We start from the raw sequence: 20,464 nt of genomic DNA on the forward strand, positions 1-20,464 counted from the left end.
GACAACCCATCTTAAAACAACCTTCAGTGTGAAAGAGAAGACATTTGGTGACATTTGTACAACAAAAACGGTCATATTTCCATATCGGTTGCAATAATACGTAAGTACCCTGATTTTATATTCTTATGTATCTACTGGTTTATCTTTATGTGTTAAATGCATTTACTATGTTGGTGGAAATGTCCACACAGCATATTTATGTACTACTGCTCTAATTACTGGTTTGATATCTTGCTTCCTTAAATATTTATATATATATTTATATTTATATTTTTCTCCCTGCACTTCCACTAAAAATAGGTAACAGCCCAGTTGGACATCCCAATCATGAAAGAAAAAAGTAAAATAAAATCTCCTAAATAAATAATTTCTTTAGGAGCTATAAATGCAAGGATTTCAGTTTCCAAGGTACTTCTTTAAACAGTACAAAAAGATGCTTACTCCACTAAAGAGAAATCAGAATAGTCTCATACACTGATTTGATCATGAGTGACATAATTCATAGCGCAAATGTAACCTGAACAGTTTTTAATAGCTGTTTATCAGACATGCAGAATGTGTTTTCTGATAGCTTTGACTAGAAACAACAGACTAACAATTGCCATGCTTGTGAAGAGCCTATGTCATTACAAGACATGACAGTGGAGCCAATGAAAATACACAGCAATACTGGAACTGCATAACCCGATGGAGCAATATAACTTTAATTAAAACTTCAGATGATTACAGGGGATAAGCCTGCCTACACCTCTACCCTCTACCTCTGCAAATAGTAGTGAAGGAGAGTCTTCTGAAGACAGTGAGGCATATCATCAGAATTACTAAAGATAAGACCGTATTCATACTCTCCTATGCCCCACACCAGGATTGTGATGGTGAAAAAAATGCATTCAGGCACCAGTTTCAGAAACTAAAAGATAAACCAGGATAACATGAAATGGTGTTCACAGTAAGGATGCTTATACTGAGATGGACAGGATACTGAGGACTGCCTAGGACCACATGGTTGGAGGTACAGGAATAATAGAGAGGTCATTCTACACATCTGTCTAGAAAATGACTTGGTGGTGTCCAACACATGGTTTATGAAGAGAAACAGTCACAAGATCACACACAAAATGGCCAACATGCAACTCAACTAGAATTCCTACTTGTAAGAAGAAGGCATTAGGGCATAATCAGAGATTGCAAAGTTATTAATAAAAGAGAATTCCCACAAAATAAACTACTGATGGCCATGGAAATATCGAAGAAAGTAGTTAACAGACACTTTTCATAAGGTATGCCAACAATATCCTGCCTGCCAGTTATATGGTTATCAAAGGCAGATGTAAGAAGTACTTCCAGCAGGATATGAATGAAGAAAATCCCACAGAAGCTACAGTGAAAGAGGGAGGAAGAAGGGCCCACATTAGAGGAAGTAAGAGCAGCACTAAGCAAAATGGCAGACTTAGATGAGGTTGCAACAGATATGATCAAGATACTGAGCGAGTTAAGGGAGAAATGGCCTTGATGACTGGAAAATAAACATTGTTCTTGACAACCCATGTGGACACCATAGAGCTACCCCAACTCCTGACACACTGCATGAAAGTGCTGGAGAGGGTTATTGACAGTAGAAAGTAAGACTGAAGATCATGGACAGTTTGTATTCAGATCAGGATGTAGCAAAACTGACCTGATGTTTGCAGTGAGGCAAACAGTTGTAAAGAAAGCAAAATATGAGGAAATAGTCCAACAGAGCATTCCCAGTCTAGAAGAAAGCATATGACAAGGCCCAACAAAACCTGATTTGTTCAGTCCTGCAATGGTCTGTGGTCTCAGCAACACTAGTAGAATTAGCACACTGTATGTCCTCGCCTCACAGTTAGACGTTGCCCATTCGATTCTCAGTTAGAGCGTCTTCTGTGTGGTGACATGCGTGAACGGGCGTTCCTTCGTTGAAGGTTGTGCGTTAGGCCCGGCAAGCCAGCATGTAAAACTCTACTGCCAATCATTAGCGGACCGGAGTTCCGCTGTGGCGACCCCTAACCGGGAAAAGCCGAAAGACACAATGTCCAAAGACCTAATGACATAAGTACAAACAGAGTTTGAACACAAAGGGGTTTGCAGTGGAAGTAGATGTGCATCAAGGTTCAGCACAGAGGCCACTGATCTTCATACTGGTGATGGACTATGTTAACAAACAGGTTAGAATGGACAAATCAATAAAGCAGCTGCATGCAGGAAACTGGAATTACAAGCACATTCAGAACAACAATTTCACAAATGATAGGACCATGAAATGCAAATCTGAGTTCAGACAAGACAGTTGTCATGACAGCAAATGAGGGAAGCAAAAGAAGATGAAAACTGAGATAGAAGGTGTGATGAAGTGAGGTAGTGCAAGTTGTGCCAGGGGGAGTAGGGTAGTGCATGTGTAACATATGCCAGCATAGCTAGCTGGAATTTTGTAAAGAATTATATGTCATTTGAATATCAAACTGATTTGTACAGATGATTGTGTTAAAATGCATTGTAAAGTTGGTTTTGTTAAAAATGCATCAACAGTGGGTCCTGCTGAACAGAAAGAAATATACATGTATGTCAGACTGTATTGTTGTAACTGATGAAATGTATATATTTTAACAGAGGATACTGGAATGGAGGGGTTAAGCTCAGCTCAGCTAACCTTAAGAAAAATAGCCTGAAATTAAATTACTTGGTTTAGGCCATAAAGATTGTATCTCACAGGTCTGAATGCAGTCAGAGACGCAATGTCTGTGAAAAGCCTGGGCTGGGATCATGCTCTATTGTACTTAGTGATGAATTAATTGCTAGCCTGGGGTGCAAGAGAATGGCTTGTTGGTTTCTGCAGGAAGGGTGGAAATTCTGGAATTGTTTTACAGTTCCCAGATCCTGAAATAAACCTTAGCTAATGTTGTGTGAGTGTGTGTATTGTGACACATCAGGGACAGATCCTTGCTCAGTTTCTAGTGAGAGGGGAGTGTGGGAACCACAGAGTCAGGTTAACAGATGTGATATTACTCTGTAGCCAGCAGTGAAATTGTATTTGAATATTAGTGAGAGATGTGAGGAGTGCACTCTGTTTTTGGACCTGACAAGACACTCATCCACTTTCATCTTGCCTTGCTTATTAACTAGGGAACAGTAATTCTTCAGTTAAAAATATAGTGAGATTAGCTAAATGTTGTTTTTTTTTCTGTATCTGTCTAAGTCTTTCCATCTGTTTTTTTTTTTTTTTTTTATATTTCCTGTGATTGAAACTCTGGTGTTTATTATAAATAGATATTCAGTAGTTCATGTTTCTTTTATTATTTTTATTAAATATATCTAAACCTTTCATTGTGTCTTGTCTTTTAGAAAATATTTTACCTTTGAGAGTACTGGTATTTATTTAGTGGCACAGTGTTTCCGCATTACTGAATATCTTGCTGTTGGGTTAAACACTACCATTTGTATAAGTATTCATTTTACTAGATGTAATTGGCTATCCTGGTAAGAGCCTTAAAGTATCTGACTTCGGGTGCTCTTGTGGCAGCAAATCTATTTTATAGTCTGGGTGAAAGTGGCAGAGCAGGTAAGCTGTGCCAGCCTTTCTCAGGCGGGTGTGTGTGTGAAAAATTAACTCTCAAAGAGAATGTGTGTGTGTGTGTGTGTGTGTGTGTGTGTGTGTGTGTGTGTGTGTGTGTGTGTGTGTGTGTGTGTGTGTGTGTGTGTGTGTGTGACAGATACTTTGAACAGGGACACTGAGAGCACTGATTTCACAGAGAGGGTAGTGAAAGATTTGACTTGGAACACCTGGCTAAGGATTCAGCTCTATACTTGTCAGTGGGGAGTCTTATTTGGGGCCTGGAGAAAAAGCCCAGCCCCAGAACTGGAGTGTGCATTCTCTGTGTGCTCTTAAGGGAAATTGTACTTGGTGCAGAGAAATGCATATGAAAATATTGGGTGCATCGATTGTTCTCACAGTGAATATTCCCCAATCTTGTCATTGGTGAGGATTAAGGCTCCTTGATCACTGGCCCACAGAAAGGATGTCACATATTGGTAGCAGCTGTGGGATATTAATTGAACATCTGTAGCCCGTAAGCAGCTGTCACTAAAGATGTGTGTACTCTCAACAGCCAAAAGATAAACATACAAAGATTAATTTTTCACAACAGTTTTGGAATAAGTTAACAGCTTCATATATCTGGGAGGGGTGGCTGAGGAGAAAGGAAGCCTGAAGGAGGAAGCAATAGTGGGAATCAAATGGGCTGCAGCAATCTGGCACAGACTGTCAGGGGCAGTGTGACAAATGAATATCAAAGAAGCTGAAAAATTAGTTGTACAAATCAATGAAAAAAGAAGGCAACCAGGTAATATCAATCCACAAAACAAACAAGAATATTGTTGTGCCTGAAAATGGCAGTAAAACAGGATAAAAAATGCAACGTGACCATATTAGCCATTGGGTCTATATGACGCTATTGAATGGACTAAATAGCGAATGCTATTTAGTCGATCCGATACTGTCAAAATGGCAAAATAGCAAAGTCACCGAACATCGAATTTTTTTTCCCAGGGAAAAAAATTTGGTGGGCTATCTTCAGGACTTTGCCATTTCCTCCACTATGGTGCAATCTCGGAGTTGGTATATTTAAGTAGGGGCCCCCCACATGGGCAGGTATGGGGGCGAAGCCCCCCACTTAAATTTGTGTTTAAGTTTATTTATTTTTTTACGGAGCAGCAATTTTTTTCCCTGGGAAAAAATTTGCTGTTACGTTTGTTCAATATTTTGTTGTTTCGATATTATCGGTAAGATGAAATAGCATTCGTTATTTACATCATACGATAATATGATATAGACGCCAGCTGTCACATACTTTATTATAAAACCGAATACAAGTAATTTAGTTGAGCACTTTCATCCATAAAAGTGTAATCAGACTTCATCAGAACTGAACAATTAACAATACAAATCTTTTAACTTTCCCAGTAAACAAATGTTAAATAAATAAATAAACTTCTTAGATGTCACTATTACTGAAACATTAGGTGTGAGTTTCCCTTCTAATATATCTACATAGGAAACCCACTTTCTCCAATTCATGCTTCCATTATAACAGCTGTCATCCCTTCTCCTAAAAAAGAGGGTTAGTTATGGAGCAGGTTGTAAGCTTAGCCAGAATAATTTTGGAGGACGACACCTTTGATTTAGAATGCGACCAATTAATCATGATGTTTCTTGACCATGGTTATCCAGAGAAACTGGTTTGCGACATTAGAGCAAAAGTTAAAAGATGAGACACTTAAGATTCAAAACATTGTTAGGTATTGAACCTGAAAAGATGAGACTGAATCCCCCCAAGTGGATGGATCATATAATTTGGCTTTGGTTATTAAATATTTCCCAGAGAATTCCATAATAAAAAACATCATCAAAAATAACTGGGTAATTTTTAAGTTTTATCGGGATTTAACCAATAAAATGGGTGAATACCCAGTTTTTATATACAAAATGGGAAAAAAATTTAAGAACCATTTCGAACTTGGGGGAATAGAAATAATAAACACCCAGTGGAAGTTTAAGTTGGTACTAATAAATGTGGTTGTAACCAATGTAAATACATTTACACAAAAGGGGATATTATTGTTGGTGGCAAGTTGGTTAACTTGCCAAGTGCTGCAATTGTTTATCTAAGGGTGTTGTATACATTAATAAATGTAAGTTTTGTGATGTTTTTGCATTGGGAAGACAGGGAGGTCATTGGGTAGGTATATATGTTAACACTATTATGACATCAGGAAGAAAAATGAAAATAAAGCTTTATACAAACACTCTGCGGGGCACCCAGGTCATGACATATTTTTCTTTGTTGTATTAGAGGAAGTGTCCCTAAAACCACAAGGAGGAATATGAGAGACCTTAATTGAGTATAGGGAGTTGCAGTGGCAATTAAAATTAAATGCAGGGGCAACTCCAGGTCTAAATGACAATATTTCTATTAATAGTGTCCTCAAATTATGGGCTTCAAAACTGTGACTTCAATGGTTGTTTGAAAACATCAAAAAATTAAAATGTATATACCTTTGGTTATATTTACAAATATACATACATTTTTTTCATATCATCTTTTGATATCTATATATTTTTATATGTTTTATGCACTTTGAAACAAATATTTAAATAAGTTATTGATAAGGTTAAACATTGCAGTCATTTGCTAATGCCTGATGGGCATAACAATTATTATTTCAATGTTTTTGTATGTATGTATGTATTTACTGTCTGTATAGACATTTAAAGATGTTCTTGATTATTTTTTTATATTTTATTCATCATCACTTAATGAAGATAACAACATCTTGTACAAACATTTTAATTTTGAAAGCCGATAGGTTGATTGTATGGCACATGACCTTTGATTTTTTTCCTATTTAAAATGTATGCATTGTACAGGAGAGTATATGGAGAAATAGGTTGGTGAAGAAGAAGTGGGATTGTCAGAGAGATGAAGAAAGTAGATAGGAGTATAAGGAGATGAGGTGTATGGTAATGAGAGAGGTGGCAAAGGATAAGGCGTATAGAGAGTTGTATGAAAGGTTGGACTCTAAGGAGGGAGAAAAGGACCTGTACCGACTGGCTAGACAGAGGGATCGAGCTAGGAAAGATGTGCAGCAGGTAAAGGTGATAAAGGATGAGGGAAACATACTCAATAGCAAGGAGAATGTGTTGAACAGATGGAAGGAGTACTTTGATGGGCTGATGAATGAAAAGAATGAGAGAGAGAGAGAGAGAGACAGAGAGAAGGCTGGATGATGTGGGGATAGAGAATCAGGAAGTGCAATGGATTAGCAAGGCGGAAGTAAGGATAGCTATGAAGAGGATGAAGAATGGAAAGGCTGTTGGTCCAGATGACATACCTGTGGAAGCATGGAGGTGTTTATGAGAAATGTCAGTGGAATTTTTAACTAGATTGTTTAATGAAATCTTGGAAAGTGAGAGGATGCCTGAGGAGTGGAGAAAAAGTGCATTGGTACTGATTTTTCTTTTTTTGTTTGTTTTTAAGAATAAGGGTGATGTGCAGAGCTGTTTTAACTACAGAGGGATAAAATTGATCAGTCACAGCATGAAATTATGGGAAAGGGTAGTGGAAGCTATGTTAAGAAGGGAGGTGATGATTGGTGATCAGCAGTATGGTTTCATGCCAGCAAAGAACACTACAGATGCGATGTTTGCTCTGAGAGTGTTGATGGAGAAGTACAGAGGTCAGAAGGAACTGCATTGTGTCTTTGTGGACTTAGAGAATGCATATGACAGGGTGCCTAGAGAGGAGATGTGGTATTGTATGAGGAAGTCGGGAGTGGCAGAGAAGTATGTAAGAGTGGTACAGGATATGTACAAGGGTAGTGTGACAGCAGTGAGATCTGCAGTGGGAGTGACAGATGTGTTTAATGTGGGATTACATCAAGGATCAGCTCTGAGCCCTTTCTTATTTGCACTGGTGATGGACAGGTTGACTTACGAGATCAGACAGGAGTCCACGTGGACTACGATGTTTGCAGATGACATTGTGACATTGTGATATGTAGTGAGAGTAGGGAACAGGTTGAGGAGACCCTGGAGAGGTGGAGGTATGCTCTAGAAAGAAGAGGAATGAAGGTCAGCCAGACTAAGATGGAATATATGTGTGTGAATGAAAGGGAGGATACAGGAATGCTGAGGATGCAGGGAGTAGAGTTGGCGAAGGTGGATGAGTTTAAATACTTGGGATCAACAGTTCAGAGTAATGGTGAGAGTGGAAGAGAGGTGAAGAAGAGAGTACAGGCAGGGTGGAGTGGGTGGAGAAGAGTGTCAGGAGTGATTTGTGACAGATGAGTACCAGTAAGAGTGAAAGGGAAGGTCTACAAAAGGGTAGTGAGACCAGCTATGTTATATGGGTTGGAGACAGTGGCATTGACAAAAAGGCAGGTGTCAGAGCTGGATGTGGCAGAGTTAAAGATGTTAAGATTTGCACTGGGTGTGACGAGGGTAGACAGGATTAGGAATAAGTATATTAGAGGGTCAGCCCAGGTTGGACAGTTTGGAGACAAAGCCAGAGAGGAGAGATTGCATTGGTTTGGACATGTGCTGAGGAGGGATGCTGGGTATATTGGGAAAAGGATGCTAAGGATGAAGCTGCTAGATAAGAGGAAAAGAGGAAGGCCTAAGATAAGGTTTATGGATGTGGTTAGAGAGGACATGCAGGTGGTTGGTGTGACACAGCAAGATGCAGAGGACAGGAAGAAATGGAAAGAGGTGGTCTGCTGTGGCGACCCCTCACCGGGAAAAGCTGAAAGAAGAAGAAGAAGAGATGCATTGTTAATTATTCAGTTCGGATGATGTCCGATTATACCTTTACAAATGAAAATGCTCAACTAATTTACTTGTAGTCAGTTTTATAATAAAGTATGTGATGGTTGATACAGTCACTTGGCGTTTTTTCACATAAAACAATATTCTTGTTTGGTTTGTGTACAAACAATGGTGCAACCAGTATTTCTGTATGGTACAGATAACTGGCTAGTGAATGCAAAACACTTGAGGAAACTAGAGGTGATGCAAATTATTGTAAACTTGGTGCCATCAAAAACTTTCCAGAAGACACCAGGATCCTCCTTGAGAACCTTTACCAAACAAACAAAAGGTAAAAAAATGTATAATAGTATCCTCCAGCAAGCATTTCATGCCTTATAACTATTACATCAACAGCTCACCCCTGAAAATGTATCCAATAATTAGGGACAAGAAAGCCTGTGCAGATGATGATATGTCCATTGATCACTATGGATCCACTATTGTAAGAAAGACTTTTTTTTTATAGTGTAGCTTATTAGTAAGAGTGTGCATCCAGGTTAAGTGATATGATCATTACATTGTATTCTGTATTACTAGGCTGGCCATTGAGTATAATATAAATAGCCTTCTTATATGTTCGTGTCAAAAACACTTTGACATTAGATAATGGTATAATGCTTTCTCACCAATAAAGTTAAGGATCTAAATCATGAAAGCTACACTGACTATCTCAAAGCTCTGTCCCTCTTCTTACTGAAGGGTCTTCCTCTGGGCTCGCTTCTCTGAATAGTCTCTCTTGTGTAAAAGCAAAGTATGTCTCTTACTCTATTCAAGTGTAGTAATGAATGGGAAAATTCAAGCTCACCCCAGTTTGGCACCTTTGGCCTGTAAAACTTTGGTCATTAAAATACCCTATTTACTAAAGAAAGCAGAAACAAGAAGGATTACAACATGAAGGGTACAACAGATAAGACATAGGACATGACATGATCAAGCAATGTCAGAAGAGCAACACCATGCATAGCTAAACTGAAAGAAGTACTTGGGCAGTAACTAATCTCATAGTCTGCTGTTGGAGACAATGTGCCCTTCAATTATTTAATGGAATTATACAAAAAAGCTGAAGCAGTTTACATGTGCTAAAATGGATGTGGTCAGATTAATATCTAAGCAAAGTAAACTAGAATTAGGAGTAACAGACACTGTCCATGGGGCTAAGTATAGCAGAGCTGGATCATGGTGTGATTGAGACCTAGGCAGGTCAATGCACCAGCCTCCCCTCAACCAGCCAGTTTGTCTCCAATTACCATAGGACATTGTTCAAAACTGCTTGTATGCATACTACTTTCATTCTTTTACAATGATCACATCAATTTGGATTTAATTTAAAATGTTTATTTCAAAGTTTGCAACAAAAACACTGACAGCCATTTGTTAAACAATGCAAAACACTCTCACATTGATAATAGATTTAGCATGAGCAACAGGAAACTTCTCTTTCCTTGAAACTCACTTATTGAAAATGCATCTGGCAAGTCAAATAGCATATAGTGAAACACTAGTCACCAGCTACATGAACTCTGCAGAAATTCAAGAGTTAAATGAGTGATGCATTTGTTAGCCTGGGATAACTCACTGAATGCAAACATCCCTTTTCACAAGCAGCCGAAGAGCACTGCCTGGTGAAGCGATTTGGTCAGAGTCACACAGTAGACAAACCGAGGCTAAATCTGTCAAACCCTGCACAACAGGAAGCATCTCATTAACAGCTCACAGCCGTAATCATCTGAACTAATAGTGAGACAAACTGTTGTACACCAACATAAGGAAGTCCACACCCACATGCCTGCAAAGCATGCTAAATTGGAAATGTTTCCATAGTTAAAACATGTATAGCCATGTAATAAACACACTATCAACATTCAACAAAACATGGAAACCAAGGATGGGACCCAAACAACATGACTAGTATGATGACACTTTTGTTTACTTAATTTATTCCTTCCTTTATACCATAATTACTTTGGGATGCAGGAAACAAGTATTTACACATGCAAACACACTCACACACGCACACACACACACACACACACACACACACACACACACACACACACACACACACACACACTTGCAATATTTGAAAAATGATGGCTATACACATTTTATCATTTTGGTCTTGCATATTCTTTCATATCCTATAAACAATATTCTAGCCAGTGCTTTCTCTTTATCATACCTCACTGCTTTCAAAATCCTATGCAAGCACAATGATGAGAAATATATAAGTGGATTTTTTTAGTTTAAATCACCCTTTTCCACCTCATTATATATGATGCTTTTTGATAGGGTAAAGCTCGATAAAATAGTAATTACTATTTGCAACAATTCTGTCTATAATGCAACCAGAAAAAATGTCACTAAATGTAAATAATTTACATTTTCCTAACACTATTGTGTTTTCATCAACTACACCTTTAAAAAATATGCATTTCTGGAACTTACTCATCTCCTGCACTCTTATTAAAAAAACTTGCCATTGCTTCTTTATTCTTTCATAATCTCCAAGTATTATTCCAAATGTTCCAATTATTATAACTTCTACAGTATTATATCCATATGCTGACTTTATTATTCCTAAAACCTGCTTGTTGCGGCCATATGCTTCTAAAATGTTCCACAATTGTCTTCTTCCACTGTTATCAAATACTTTTTCTACATCACATCCTATAATCCTTACTTTTTTGCCATCTCCTTATCATTACATATTACTTCTTTAACAACCATCAGTATCCCTTTGACTTGCCTATCTTTTATTATGCAAATTACTTTACTCTGTACTCTTTCCAAAATCTTTTCAAACCTTACCTGCATTATTCGCATCATGATTTTATAATCTGTATTCATTAATGTTATAGTCTCCAGTTATTTAAAACTTCCTTTCGTTCTTCCAGATCAGTTTAATTACATTCACAAATTATTTTATCTATAATCCCTTTTCCTTCCATTCATTTACTGCATTCACGATTTTCTTACAATGCCTCTCGTTCATTTCATTAAAAATGTGTACTCTATTCCATCTGGTCCTGGTGCCAAATTCAGATTTACTTTTTGTAGTGCCTCCTTTTGTTCTTTTACTGTTATTTTTTTCTCAACTCATCATTATCTTCTTTTGTTAATACTTTAATTTCCCAATCCCTTTTATTATTTAGCTTATCATCTTCATGCTTTTTGGTTGTTAAATTAATCATTTATTGTTCTAACTCTTCCCGCTTATCTATTACCTTTCCTTTCTGTGTAACTAAACCTTCTATAATCATATTTTGTATCTTTTTCTCCTGAAATAATAGCATTTCTTCTTTTATAAATTGCACCAAATATTATTTTCTTATTCTGCTCATATAATTTCTTCTAAAGTAATTGCCGTTATATCTTTCTAACAAACCTAACATATCTTTTCCAATCTTCCTCTACTTATTTTTTTGTTTAAAGTACAACTCCCTCTCTACTTATAAATATATTATTTTATCTTTGCTTTATATTCAATCTGCCAATCAGTCCAATTGTAATATATAAACCTCTTCTTTTATGTTCTTTCCATATGATTTTCTTCCTAAAAACATCTTATAATATTCATCCCATTCAGTTTCACCTTTCCATTGTCTAATCATGTTTTCAGTCACTCCTACTATAACCCAAATTCTGTCATTATCTAAAAATTCTACTCAGATTTTTCTTCCCTTTACTTCTTTTATCTCATTATATTAATCTACTCTAGTTTTTGCATTTGCTCTTATGTATATGAACCCTTTCTCATTACTAGTTTCCATTTGTCTTACCATATCTACTTCTCTCAATTTACTTTTATTGTGTCATTTTTCTCGTGTTTTCCCATGTTACAATTCAATTCTCCAATCTTCACTATATTCATATTTGATGTTACATATGTTTTTATCATTTCATATAGTTCTTTCCTCCCTTTAATATCCATATACATATGCACTACAGAAACTCTGACCAGTTTAACTTTGCTTATATCACCAACTGACATTCTTCCTGGCTTAAAAATATTATTGTTTAATATTATAATCTAATCTTGCTTTAATAACACTGCTAATCATGTGCATCTTCCATCCCACAATTATACAAAATCTTCATCCTCAAAACATTTAAAATTGTTCCCTTTTTCCCTTTTCAAACATCTTACATTCAGTAAACAAATAATACCTGTTTCTGTTTTACAACTCCAGTGGTACACTAATACTCTTTTTATGTCATTAACTTTGCTATTTACAGTAATGGAAAATAAATTTAAAGTATCCATTTTCTTTTATCCTTTCCTTTAAAACTTTAAATTTAAACTTACTTTTCCTATCTCTTTCTCTCTTCCAAACATAATTTCTTGCTTAGCTGTAGTCCACATCATGCCTTCTCTTTCATCCCTTCATGACTTTGCCCCACCAGTACACTGCACCAGTGCAAACCTCTTCTGACTTAATTCAGTTCCACCTTCTCCATTTCTACAACTGCCTCCTAATTCAGTCTTTCTTCCACCATTGTTTCCACCACACATTCATTTTCAGTTATTTTCAATGCTTGCACTTATCTCACCTTCATTTTCCTGAACTACTTCTGCCCCTTTTGTTTTACATTTCACAAAAAAATATCCTTGCCTTTTCCATTTATTACAAACTGCAACACAATCCTTTGAACATGTCCTTTTCCCCTGTATTGCAGTCCTCTCCTTTTATCACACTGCTCCATTAAATGTCCTTCTGCTCTACAAAAATGCATGGTCTCAGCTGTTCCTAATAAGATATTGCACCTCTGACACCCTCTATATTAATAGCACTAGGTTTATGCTTAATCATTCCATCTTCAGTTTTTACGAAATAATACATTCCCATCCCTATCTGCAATCGTATATTGGGCCAGACTCAAACTTCTACATTAAGTATACACTAAGTTTACACAATCTCTATTCAAGAACATCCCTACCACATTTTCTTTTTCTTTCCAGTCACCCAGAAAGATTACACTAAGTGTACACGCAGTGGTAACCTTTATGAATCACCCTGGATATTTAAGGCTGCAAGAAAATCAGCAGGAAAACTAAAATTAGGAAGGAGGTGTGAGTTATGCTTGTGTTGTCTGGGGGACTCTGGTCACTCAGAATGGTGTACACTTAGGGTAAGCATTAATGAATACCAGAGATTGTCTTTAATTTTTGTACATTATGCACATTATTATGTACAGCTTTTAAAATATCATTCTGTTCTTCCTTTTCAATGTCCATACTAAATTGTACTATTATTTTTCTGTGTAACACTTCAGTTTTTGCTGGTACAAATACCTTCTCCTTTACTTCCTATCCATTCAGAAATGTTATCCTTCCCTCCCTAGTCTCAAAAAATGTCACAAAATGTCTCTTTGCAGAACAAGATTAACACATTCATACCTTGTGCTTTTATGCCCATTGACATCACTATAATATCCCAGACATTATATCTATTCAGTACTTTATCACTTTTTTGATTGTATTCTTATCATAAATCTTCTTTTCTGCTTATCCCTTTTGTTTACCTCTGTCCCAAGTATTTTTCCTGTTACACTTACATACAACTTACTATTCAGTTCATTCATAGGTTCATAGGTTCAGAGGTTGGTACAAGACAATTGGCCCTAGGGCCTATACAAGCCTAGCCATAACAATTCCCTGGATATTTCTTCCCACAATATTTACTTCTCTGGACCCCTGTCTAGCAGGGCGACTGACATGATCCCCGGGGTGAATTTCCTATCTCCCATCCAATCATCAAGGTTCCTTTTGAAGAGGGCCAAGGAGGCGTTCTGCTTGACATGTAGGGGCAGTCTATTCCAGAGTATGGGGAGTCTCTGGGTCAGGAACCTATCCCTCCAGTATGTCTTGTTCATTGTGATGACAAGGTTTACATCCCTGGAGCATGTGGCTCTGAGGGATTGGGATTTCTTTAAATGGAGCATGTCCAACAGCTCAGGGTTTGACATGGCCTTGTATGTTAAGCAGAGATCGCCTCTGAGTAGACGATATGCCACAGAGTATAGCTGGAGTTTTTTTAGACGGTCAGCATATGGCATCTGCTTTAGGCCTGTGATTCTTTTAGTGAGGTATTTCTGTGGCCTTTCCAGCTGTTGCAGATGTCTTGTGAGGTACATACCAAATGGGGCATTATACTCTATAATGGGGCTAATGAGGGATGAGTACAGTGGGACAATGACCTCCTTTTTTCTGGATGAAAAGCCCTATGTGATGAGGTGTGCCACATAGAAGGATTTCCTGACTATTGTGGTGATGTGGTTATCAAAAGTGAGACCACTGTCCACCTGTGTCCCTAAGTCTCTCATCACACTTTCGATGTTTAGTGTACTGCCACCTATGTGATAATTCATGGGTACATGTTTTTTTCCAAAGGGGATGACTATACATTTCTTGGCATTAAGCTTGAGCCCATGGCTCTGGCACCAGGCATCTGTTTCTGTAAGGCCCTTTTGTAGAATATCCACATCATTTGGGGATTCAATAATGGCTACTGGTTTGCAGTCATCTGTGAACTTTGTTAGCCAGAGTCCCTTAGTGTTGGCCTGTACTTCAGAGAAGTAGATGCCAAACAAGAGTGGTCCCAGGACTGAACTCTGAGGTACTCCACTTGTCATTTGTCTGGAGCTGGATTTGGAGTCGGCTACTTTTACAGTCTGGGTTCTGTCAGTAAGCCAGTTGGCAACCCATCGAGTGACGTAGGGATTTATGCCCAGCTTAGTAAGTTTATCTATGATTCCAGAATGGGGGAGGGTGTCAAATGCCTTGGCGAGGTCCAGATAGGCTGTGTGGACTGCCTTACCCTCATCCACAGCTCTGGAGACTGATTTGAAGAAGGCAATCAGATTCAGGAGACAAGATCTGCCCTTCACAAACCCAAACTGGGTGGGGTCCAGTGTTTGAAGGTTGCCAATGTCTATGTTTATAAGTTCCATGATAATGCGTTCCATGCCCTTGCAGATCGGGCTTGTCAGACTGATGGGACGGTAGTTCCCGGGATCCAAGGCAGATCCCCCCTTGTGGAGTGGGATAACTGTAGCTGTGCACCACTTAATGGGCACAAAGCCGGAGGTGAGGCTATGATTAAACATGACACTTAGGTGAGGTGCCAGTTCATTTTGTAGTTCATGTAGTACACAGCCTAGGATGTCATCTGGTTCCATGGATGCTGTATTCTTAGATTTGGAGAGTACGGTTTCTACCTGTGTGGTCGTGATTACCGGAATTTGGCAATCTTTTGGTATTGAGATGGGCCCTTTAGGGGGTGAGAGGGGGGTGAAGTTGGCACTAAATTGAATTGCCAGGATACTGGCAATATCCTTGGGGTCAGTATATTTAATGCCATTCTGTTGTAGCTCAAAGCAGATCTGAGCATTGCCATTTAGATTCTTGACAAAACTACAGAATGCCTTGTGGTTGCCTTTGGAATCTTTGGCAATTTTATTTTCGTAACTAGCTTTTGAGGATTTTATGAGGGATCTCAGCTTCTTACTGAGGCTGGTGAGGGAGTTTTTTTGCATCCTTCTTCTTCCCAACACACTTTTTCTTCCTACAGTCACACTCTCTGCCAATTTACTGAACTCTCAGTAATCTTGCCACACAATATTGTCTAGTTATCCACCACTTCCTCTTGTCTAACAATTCCTGCAGTAATTTGTCCTGCAACCGTCCTAAATTGAGGACTGTAACTTTAACTTTTTCCTCCTTTGCACTCAACTCTGAAATATTTCCCTCTTCTCCCTCCATAAACAATTCACACCGAAATACAATTACAGAATCTTCAATTCTATAATCCTTCTCTCATGCCATTCTGTTTGCCTCCTCCATATTAACGCTTGTGCTTCTCCTCCCAGAGACCAAAGCACTAGGAAACGGATGGCATGAATGTAATCCCCCAAGGAGTAGGGAAGTTCCTTTAGTCAGTATGAATATCATATTAGGTCCCCAGTGAAAATAGATCATAAGCCTAGTAGGTCAACTAAATCATTAAAACAAATAAATAAAGTAAATAAAAAGAAAGAAGACATAATAATGTTATTTTGTAAGCTTTGCAAATGTGACTCTGACGAATTATTTTCTGCATAGGTTTTAAGCCTAGTCAATTATCCCATGTGGGGATCAAACCCTGCACCTTGTCTCTGAAAACCCTGCACGTTGTGTCTGGAAGGTAAACAACCATTCCGCCACCCTCCCAAACTCAGTTTATGGTCATTGATGTAATGAAATGCAGATTCATGTCTCGGATATTAACTCTTGTTCATTGAAATGTTAACCATCAAACTAAATCTATCAACTCAACCAACAAATGAAACCTGAAAAAATAAATCAAAGATACTAGTTCAGATGAAATAATTACAGTGAAAATGTGATCAACAAAATGAATGCCTCACTAAAATGCATCTTGTATAACACAAAAAAACATATTACAAGTATACAGAAAACAGCTGGTACATCTCAGAAACAGAACATTAGAAAAAAATGATGCCAAGAAATAAATTTTTACTGAAAATATGTACTGCATTGGCAAATAATGTACATTTAAAACTGTATTGCTAGCCAGCTGTAATACTTGTTTTGTACTTGTGATCATGATAATAATAGTAATAATAATACTAGTAATAATAATAGAGCACCCAAGAAAAATGCTGTCACCTGCCATGTACTGTATGGCACAAGATTTTAAACTAAAGATAGCAAAACTGACAAATTGCAACCCCAAATCAGTTTCTTCCAGTTATCTGTATTGTTATGACTTTCAAGTAGTACATTTCCTCTAAAAAAATGATAACATGCAAGCCATTATTCTTATCAGTCACTAGTCAGTAGAAAATGCAGCTGCAAATACACATATGCTATGACTACATGCAGTCAGGAAGAAGAAGAAGAAAAACTTTTTGCTCTAAACAGATAAAAGTACACAAAATGTATGTATTTATTGTATTTTGTTTGGAGAGTGAGTAACTGAATGTGTAGGGGAGTTAGGGCTTGCAAGTTACAGGCTGACAACCTTTTCATGCATTGAACAATTCTGTAAAATCTGATTTATTTTTTTCACTGAATTTCCACAATAAGCATTTATTTTCATCCTAATAATAAATTCCAACTAGCAACATTCAATAACACTGTCAACAGAACAGGAGATGATTCACATAACCATGTAATGTGCAGTTTACACCCTTGTTTTATATAATCCAAGTTAATAACTAATTTTACCAAAAATAATTCTTAGGCTCTTGAGCCCCTAAGCAGTCATTTGAATTGGACTCATTAACCTCTACCACTAGCATTTTTGACAAATTGTAATCCTCAGAGATTTACTAAAAAAATTGAAGTTGCCAAGGGACAGAGCATAAATATGCGGCATAATCAGAGACAGATAAGATGTAGAATCTGGCAGACTACTACAATTCATTTAAAAAGTTTGCAGAACATCAGGTTTTGTATCAATGTGGATTTTCTGAAAAATAAGATATTCTACTGACTTGCATTATTGACAGGCTGTAATCCTCAGTGATTTACCAGAAGATCAGACACACACACACACACACACACACACACACACACACACACACACACACACACACACACACACACACACACACACACACACACACACACACACACACACACACACACACACACAGGCACTTGTATCTCAGTAACAAACTTACCAAATACTGAACTACAAGAAATAAATAAAAAAAAAATTGTTAAAAAACAATCCCATTCCCACAAAGTACTAAAACAAAAGACAAAAACTTATCTACTAAAAAAATACAAAATTATATATTTTATTAGGGCTCAAGCTATTCCTCCTTTACACATTTCTACAATTATCTATTTTTTTAGATGTCAGAAAAGTGCTTAACAAGCTTTTGTTAATCAGCTCTAAGTCCTTAGATCAAGTCTCCCAGTGTGGACTGACAGCGACAGTGCTTGCTGACAAAAATCTGCATCAAAAAGTAAAACAACTTTAAAAGTTGTTAGCTATTTCACTCTGCTATGGTTATAAGTAAAATTTGTGGCAGAATGAAGAATCCAACACCCTTTATTACAATTTGTTCGTTAGAGGGGTATTTTGTTTTTGCTTCCTGTCTGCTTAACAGTGTTAAAGTGTTTAGCTGCTTTAAAGGTTTTGAGAACAAAGAAAACACTTTGTACTCCTATATTATTACTTTATTTTTTATTGTCCTTTTTTTGTAACAGGTAGGACACAGAGCAGATAGAGTTCCATACACTACAGAGAATTATGATTAGGTCTCACCATTCATAACCCTTATTATGTGTTCCCGACATGGATGGCAAGATTCAACTCCATGACTAGAGATTTGATCATAACCCTCTTTACTGCTACTTAGACAATAATTCTTGCACTATGAGCCACATTTTATGTCAAAAGGTTTAGTTTATATGAAATTATTTTAATGCACTGTATCTCTACTATAAAGGAGTAGTCTCACATGTGTTTAGTTTTGTATTAGCCAGATGCAATCCCTTCATATGACCAGCATTGCATTCAGTTTTAATTACTAGACATTGCAATAATACCATATAGAAAAGGTGTTTCCTTCACTAAGAATCCAATATTCATGCCTGAAATTAAACAACTGTGACACTGTATATCTGAGTGTGAAATATAAGTATCTTTCTTCTGAGTCAGGTTGTTTTTGTTTTGTTTTTTTCTAGTGCTGTAAGCTTGAATCTCTGAGAATGATAATATGCGTTAAACCAAGAAGGCAATTATTCACCATATCACCTCTCCCAAACTTAAGTACTTGACAAGTAAGAGGATGCTGGGTTGGGGCATTTACTACATTAAAAATTACATCTCAGGAAAGATACACAGCTTCATGTTTATGACCAATGCTAGCTCACAAATGCATAGGATAATGGTAGAACATTTTGGAGGCAGCAGCTGACAAAACTTAACTATTGCTTAACAAAAAAGAAAAACAACATGGTAGATAAGTGCCTTCAGTAACTGGCCTGTCTACAATCCCTAGGTAGCAGTAACAAATGCAGCAAAATATAATAAGACAAGCAACTTACTTGGATCTGATTTTGAAAATGTGTCTCTGTCCAAAAGCTTTCTGTAAAAAACAGACAAGAAAATTTGTTTAAGTGACAAAACTATGCAATCACAGTTACTTCTAACTTACATTTATATTATACCATCTTCTATACAAATAAACGTAAACTATTGATACAAACAGCAGTGACACTAGTAAGAGAAAATCAAAATGAGATTCTTGTCCAAAATCATCAATCATATGTATCATTAATAGCTACCTGTATCCTAGATTGCTTTTCTGTTTTTTTAATACAAATCTAGGGGTATGAATTATATTCCACAAGCAAAACTTCAATGGAGTTTTTTGAAAATAAGATACAGAATAGATCACAGGTTTGATAAGAATAGCAGGGCTAAATGCATTGGAAAACTAAACATGTATGTGAAAATGACCCTGCTAAAAAGAGTAATCATTTTTCTTTTTTTTTTTTGTGACAGGCAGTTTTATCAAGTTGGATAAATTTGTGTCTGATCCAATCAGCAGGTTCACGAGGGATATTTCATTTTCTTCACTCGAGCAGACATGAGATGAATGAATGCACCAGGTGGTAATTATTTCAGTCCATATTGCACTTTTCTCTAAGCTTTACTGTACTCTGCAAGTTTTTAAATATTTTTGTGGGAATTTGTGGGAGGTTGGCATAATTGTTAATATGTTTACTTACAGACACAAGGTGCAGGGTTTGATTCTCACATGGGGTAACTGCTTAGGATTAAAATGACCCATAAGGATAGTTAGCCTAATACTAATCTATGAAGCAGTTTATACCTTACATGATGGAAGAGATAAATCAGCTTTGTCTTAATGACTTATTTCACAGGGAATGTGTAATATAATACTGCAACTGTTTAATATTTGCATTAAACGTAGCAGAGTGGGCTGCTTTAAATGCAAAAATACACTTTTTCCAAGCTGGTAACCATGAAAAAACACACCAACAAAACCAAAAATGAAAAAATGAAATCCACCAATGATGTCTCGCACACACAAATT

General features: G+C 37.1%; 1 protein-coding gene across 1 annotated transcript in view; it reads right to left on the bottom strand.

Annotated features, from left to right (window-relative positions):
- The window catches only part of LOC122815689 (copine-8), a 3,116,673-nt gene that overhangs the window by 2,611,914 nt on the left and 484,295 nt on the right, over positions 1 to 20,464 (bottom strand). The window contains exon 2 of the mRNA XM_044088391.1: positions 19,449 to 19,489. Coding sequence (XP_043944326.1) covers positions 19,449 to 19,489 — 41 coding nt within the window. The remainder of the gene's footprint in view (positions 1 to 19,448; positions 19,490 to 20,464) is intronic.

Source organism: Protopterus annectens, chromosome 11.part0 (assembly GCF_019279795.1).
Source record: "Protopterus annectens isolate FY-2018-M chromosome 11.part0, PAN1.0, whole genome shotgun sequence".
NCBI lineage: Eukaryota > Metazoa > Chordata > Ceratodontiformes > Protopteridae > Protopterus > Protopterus annectens.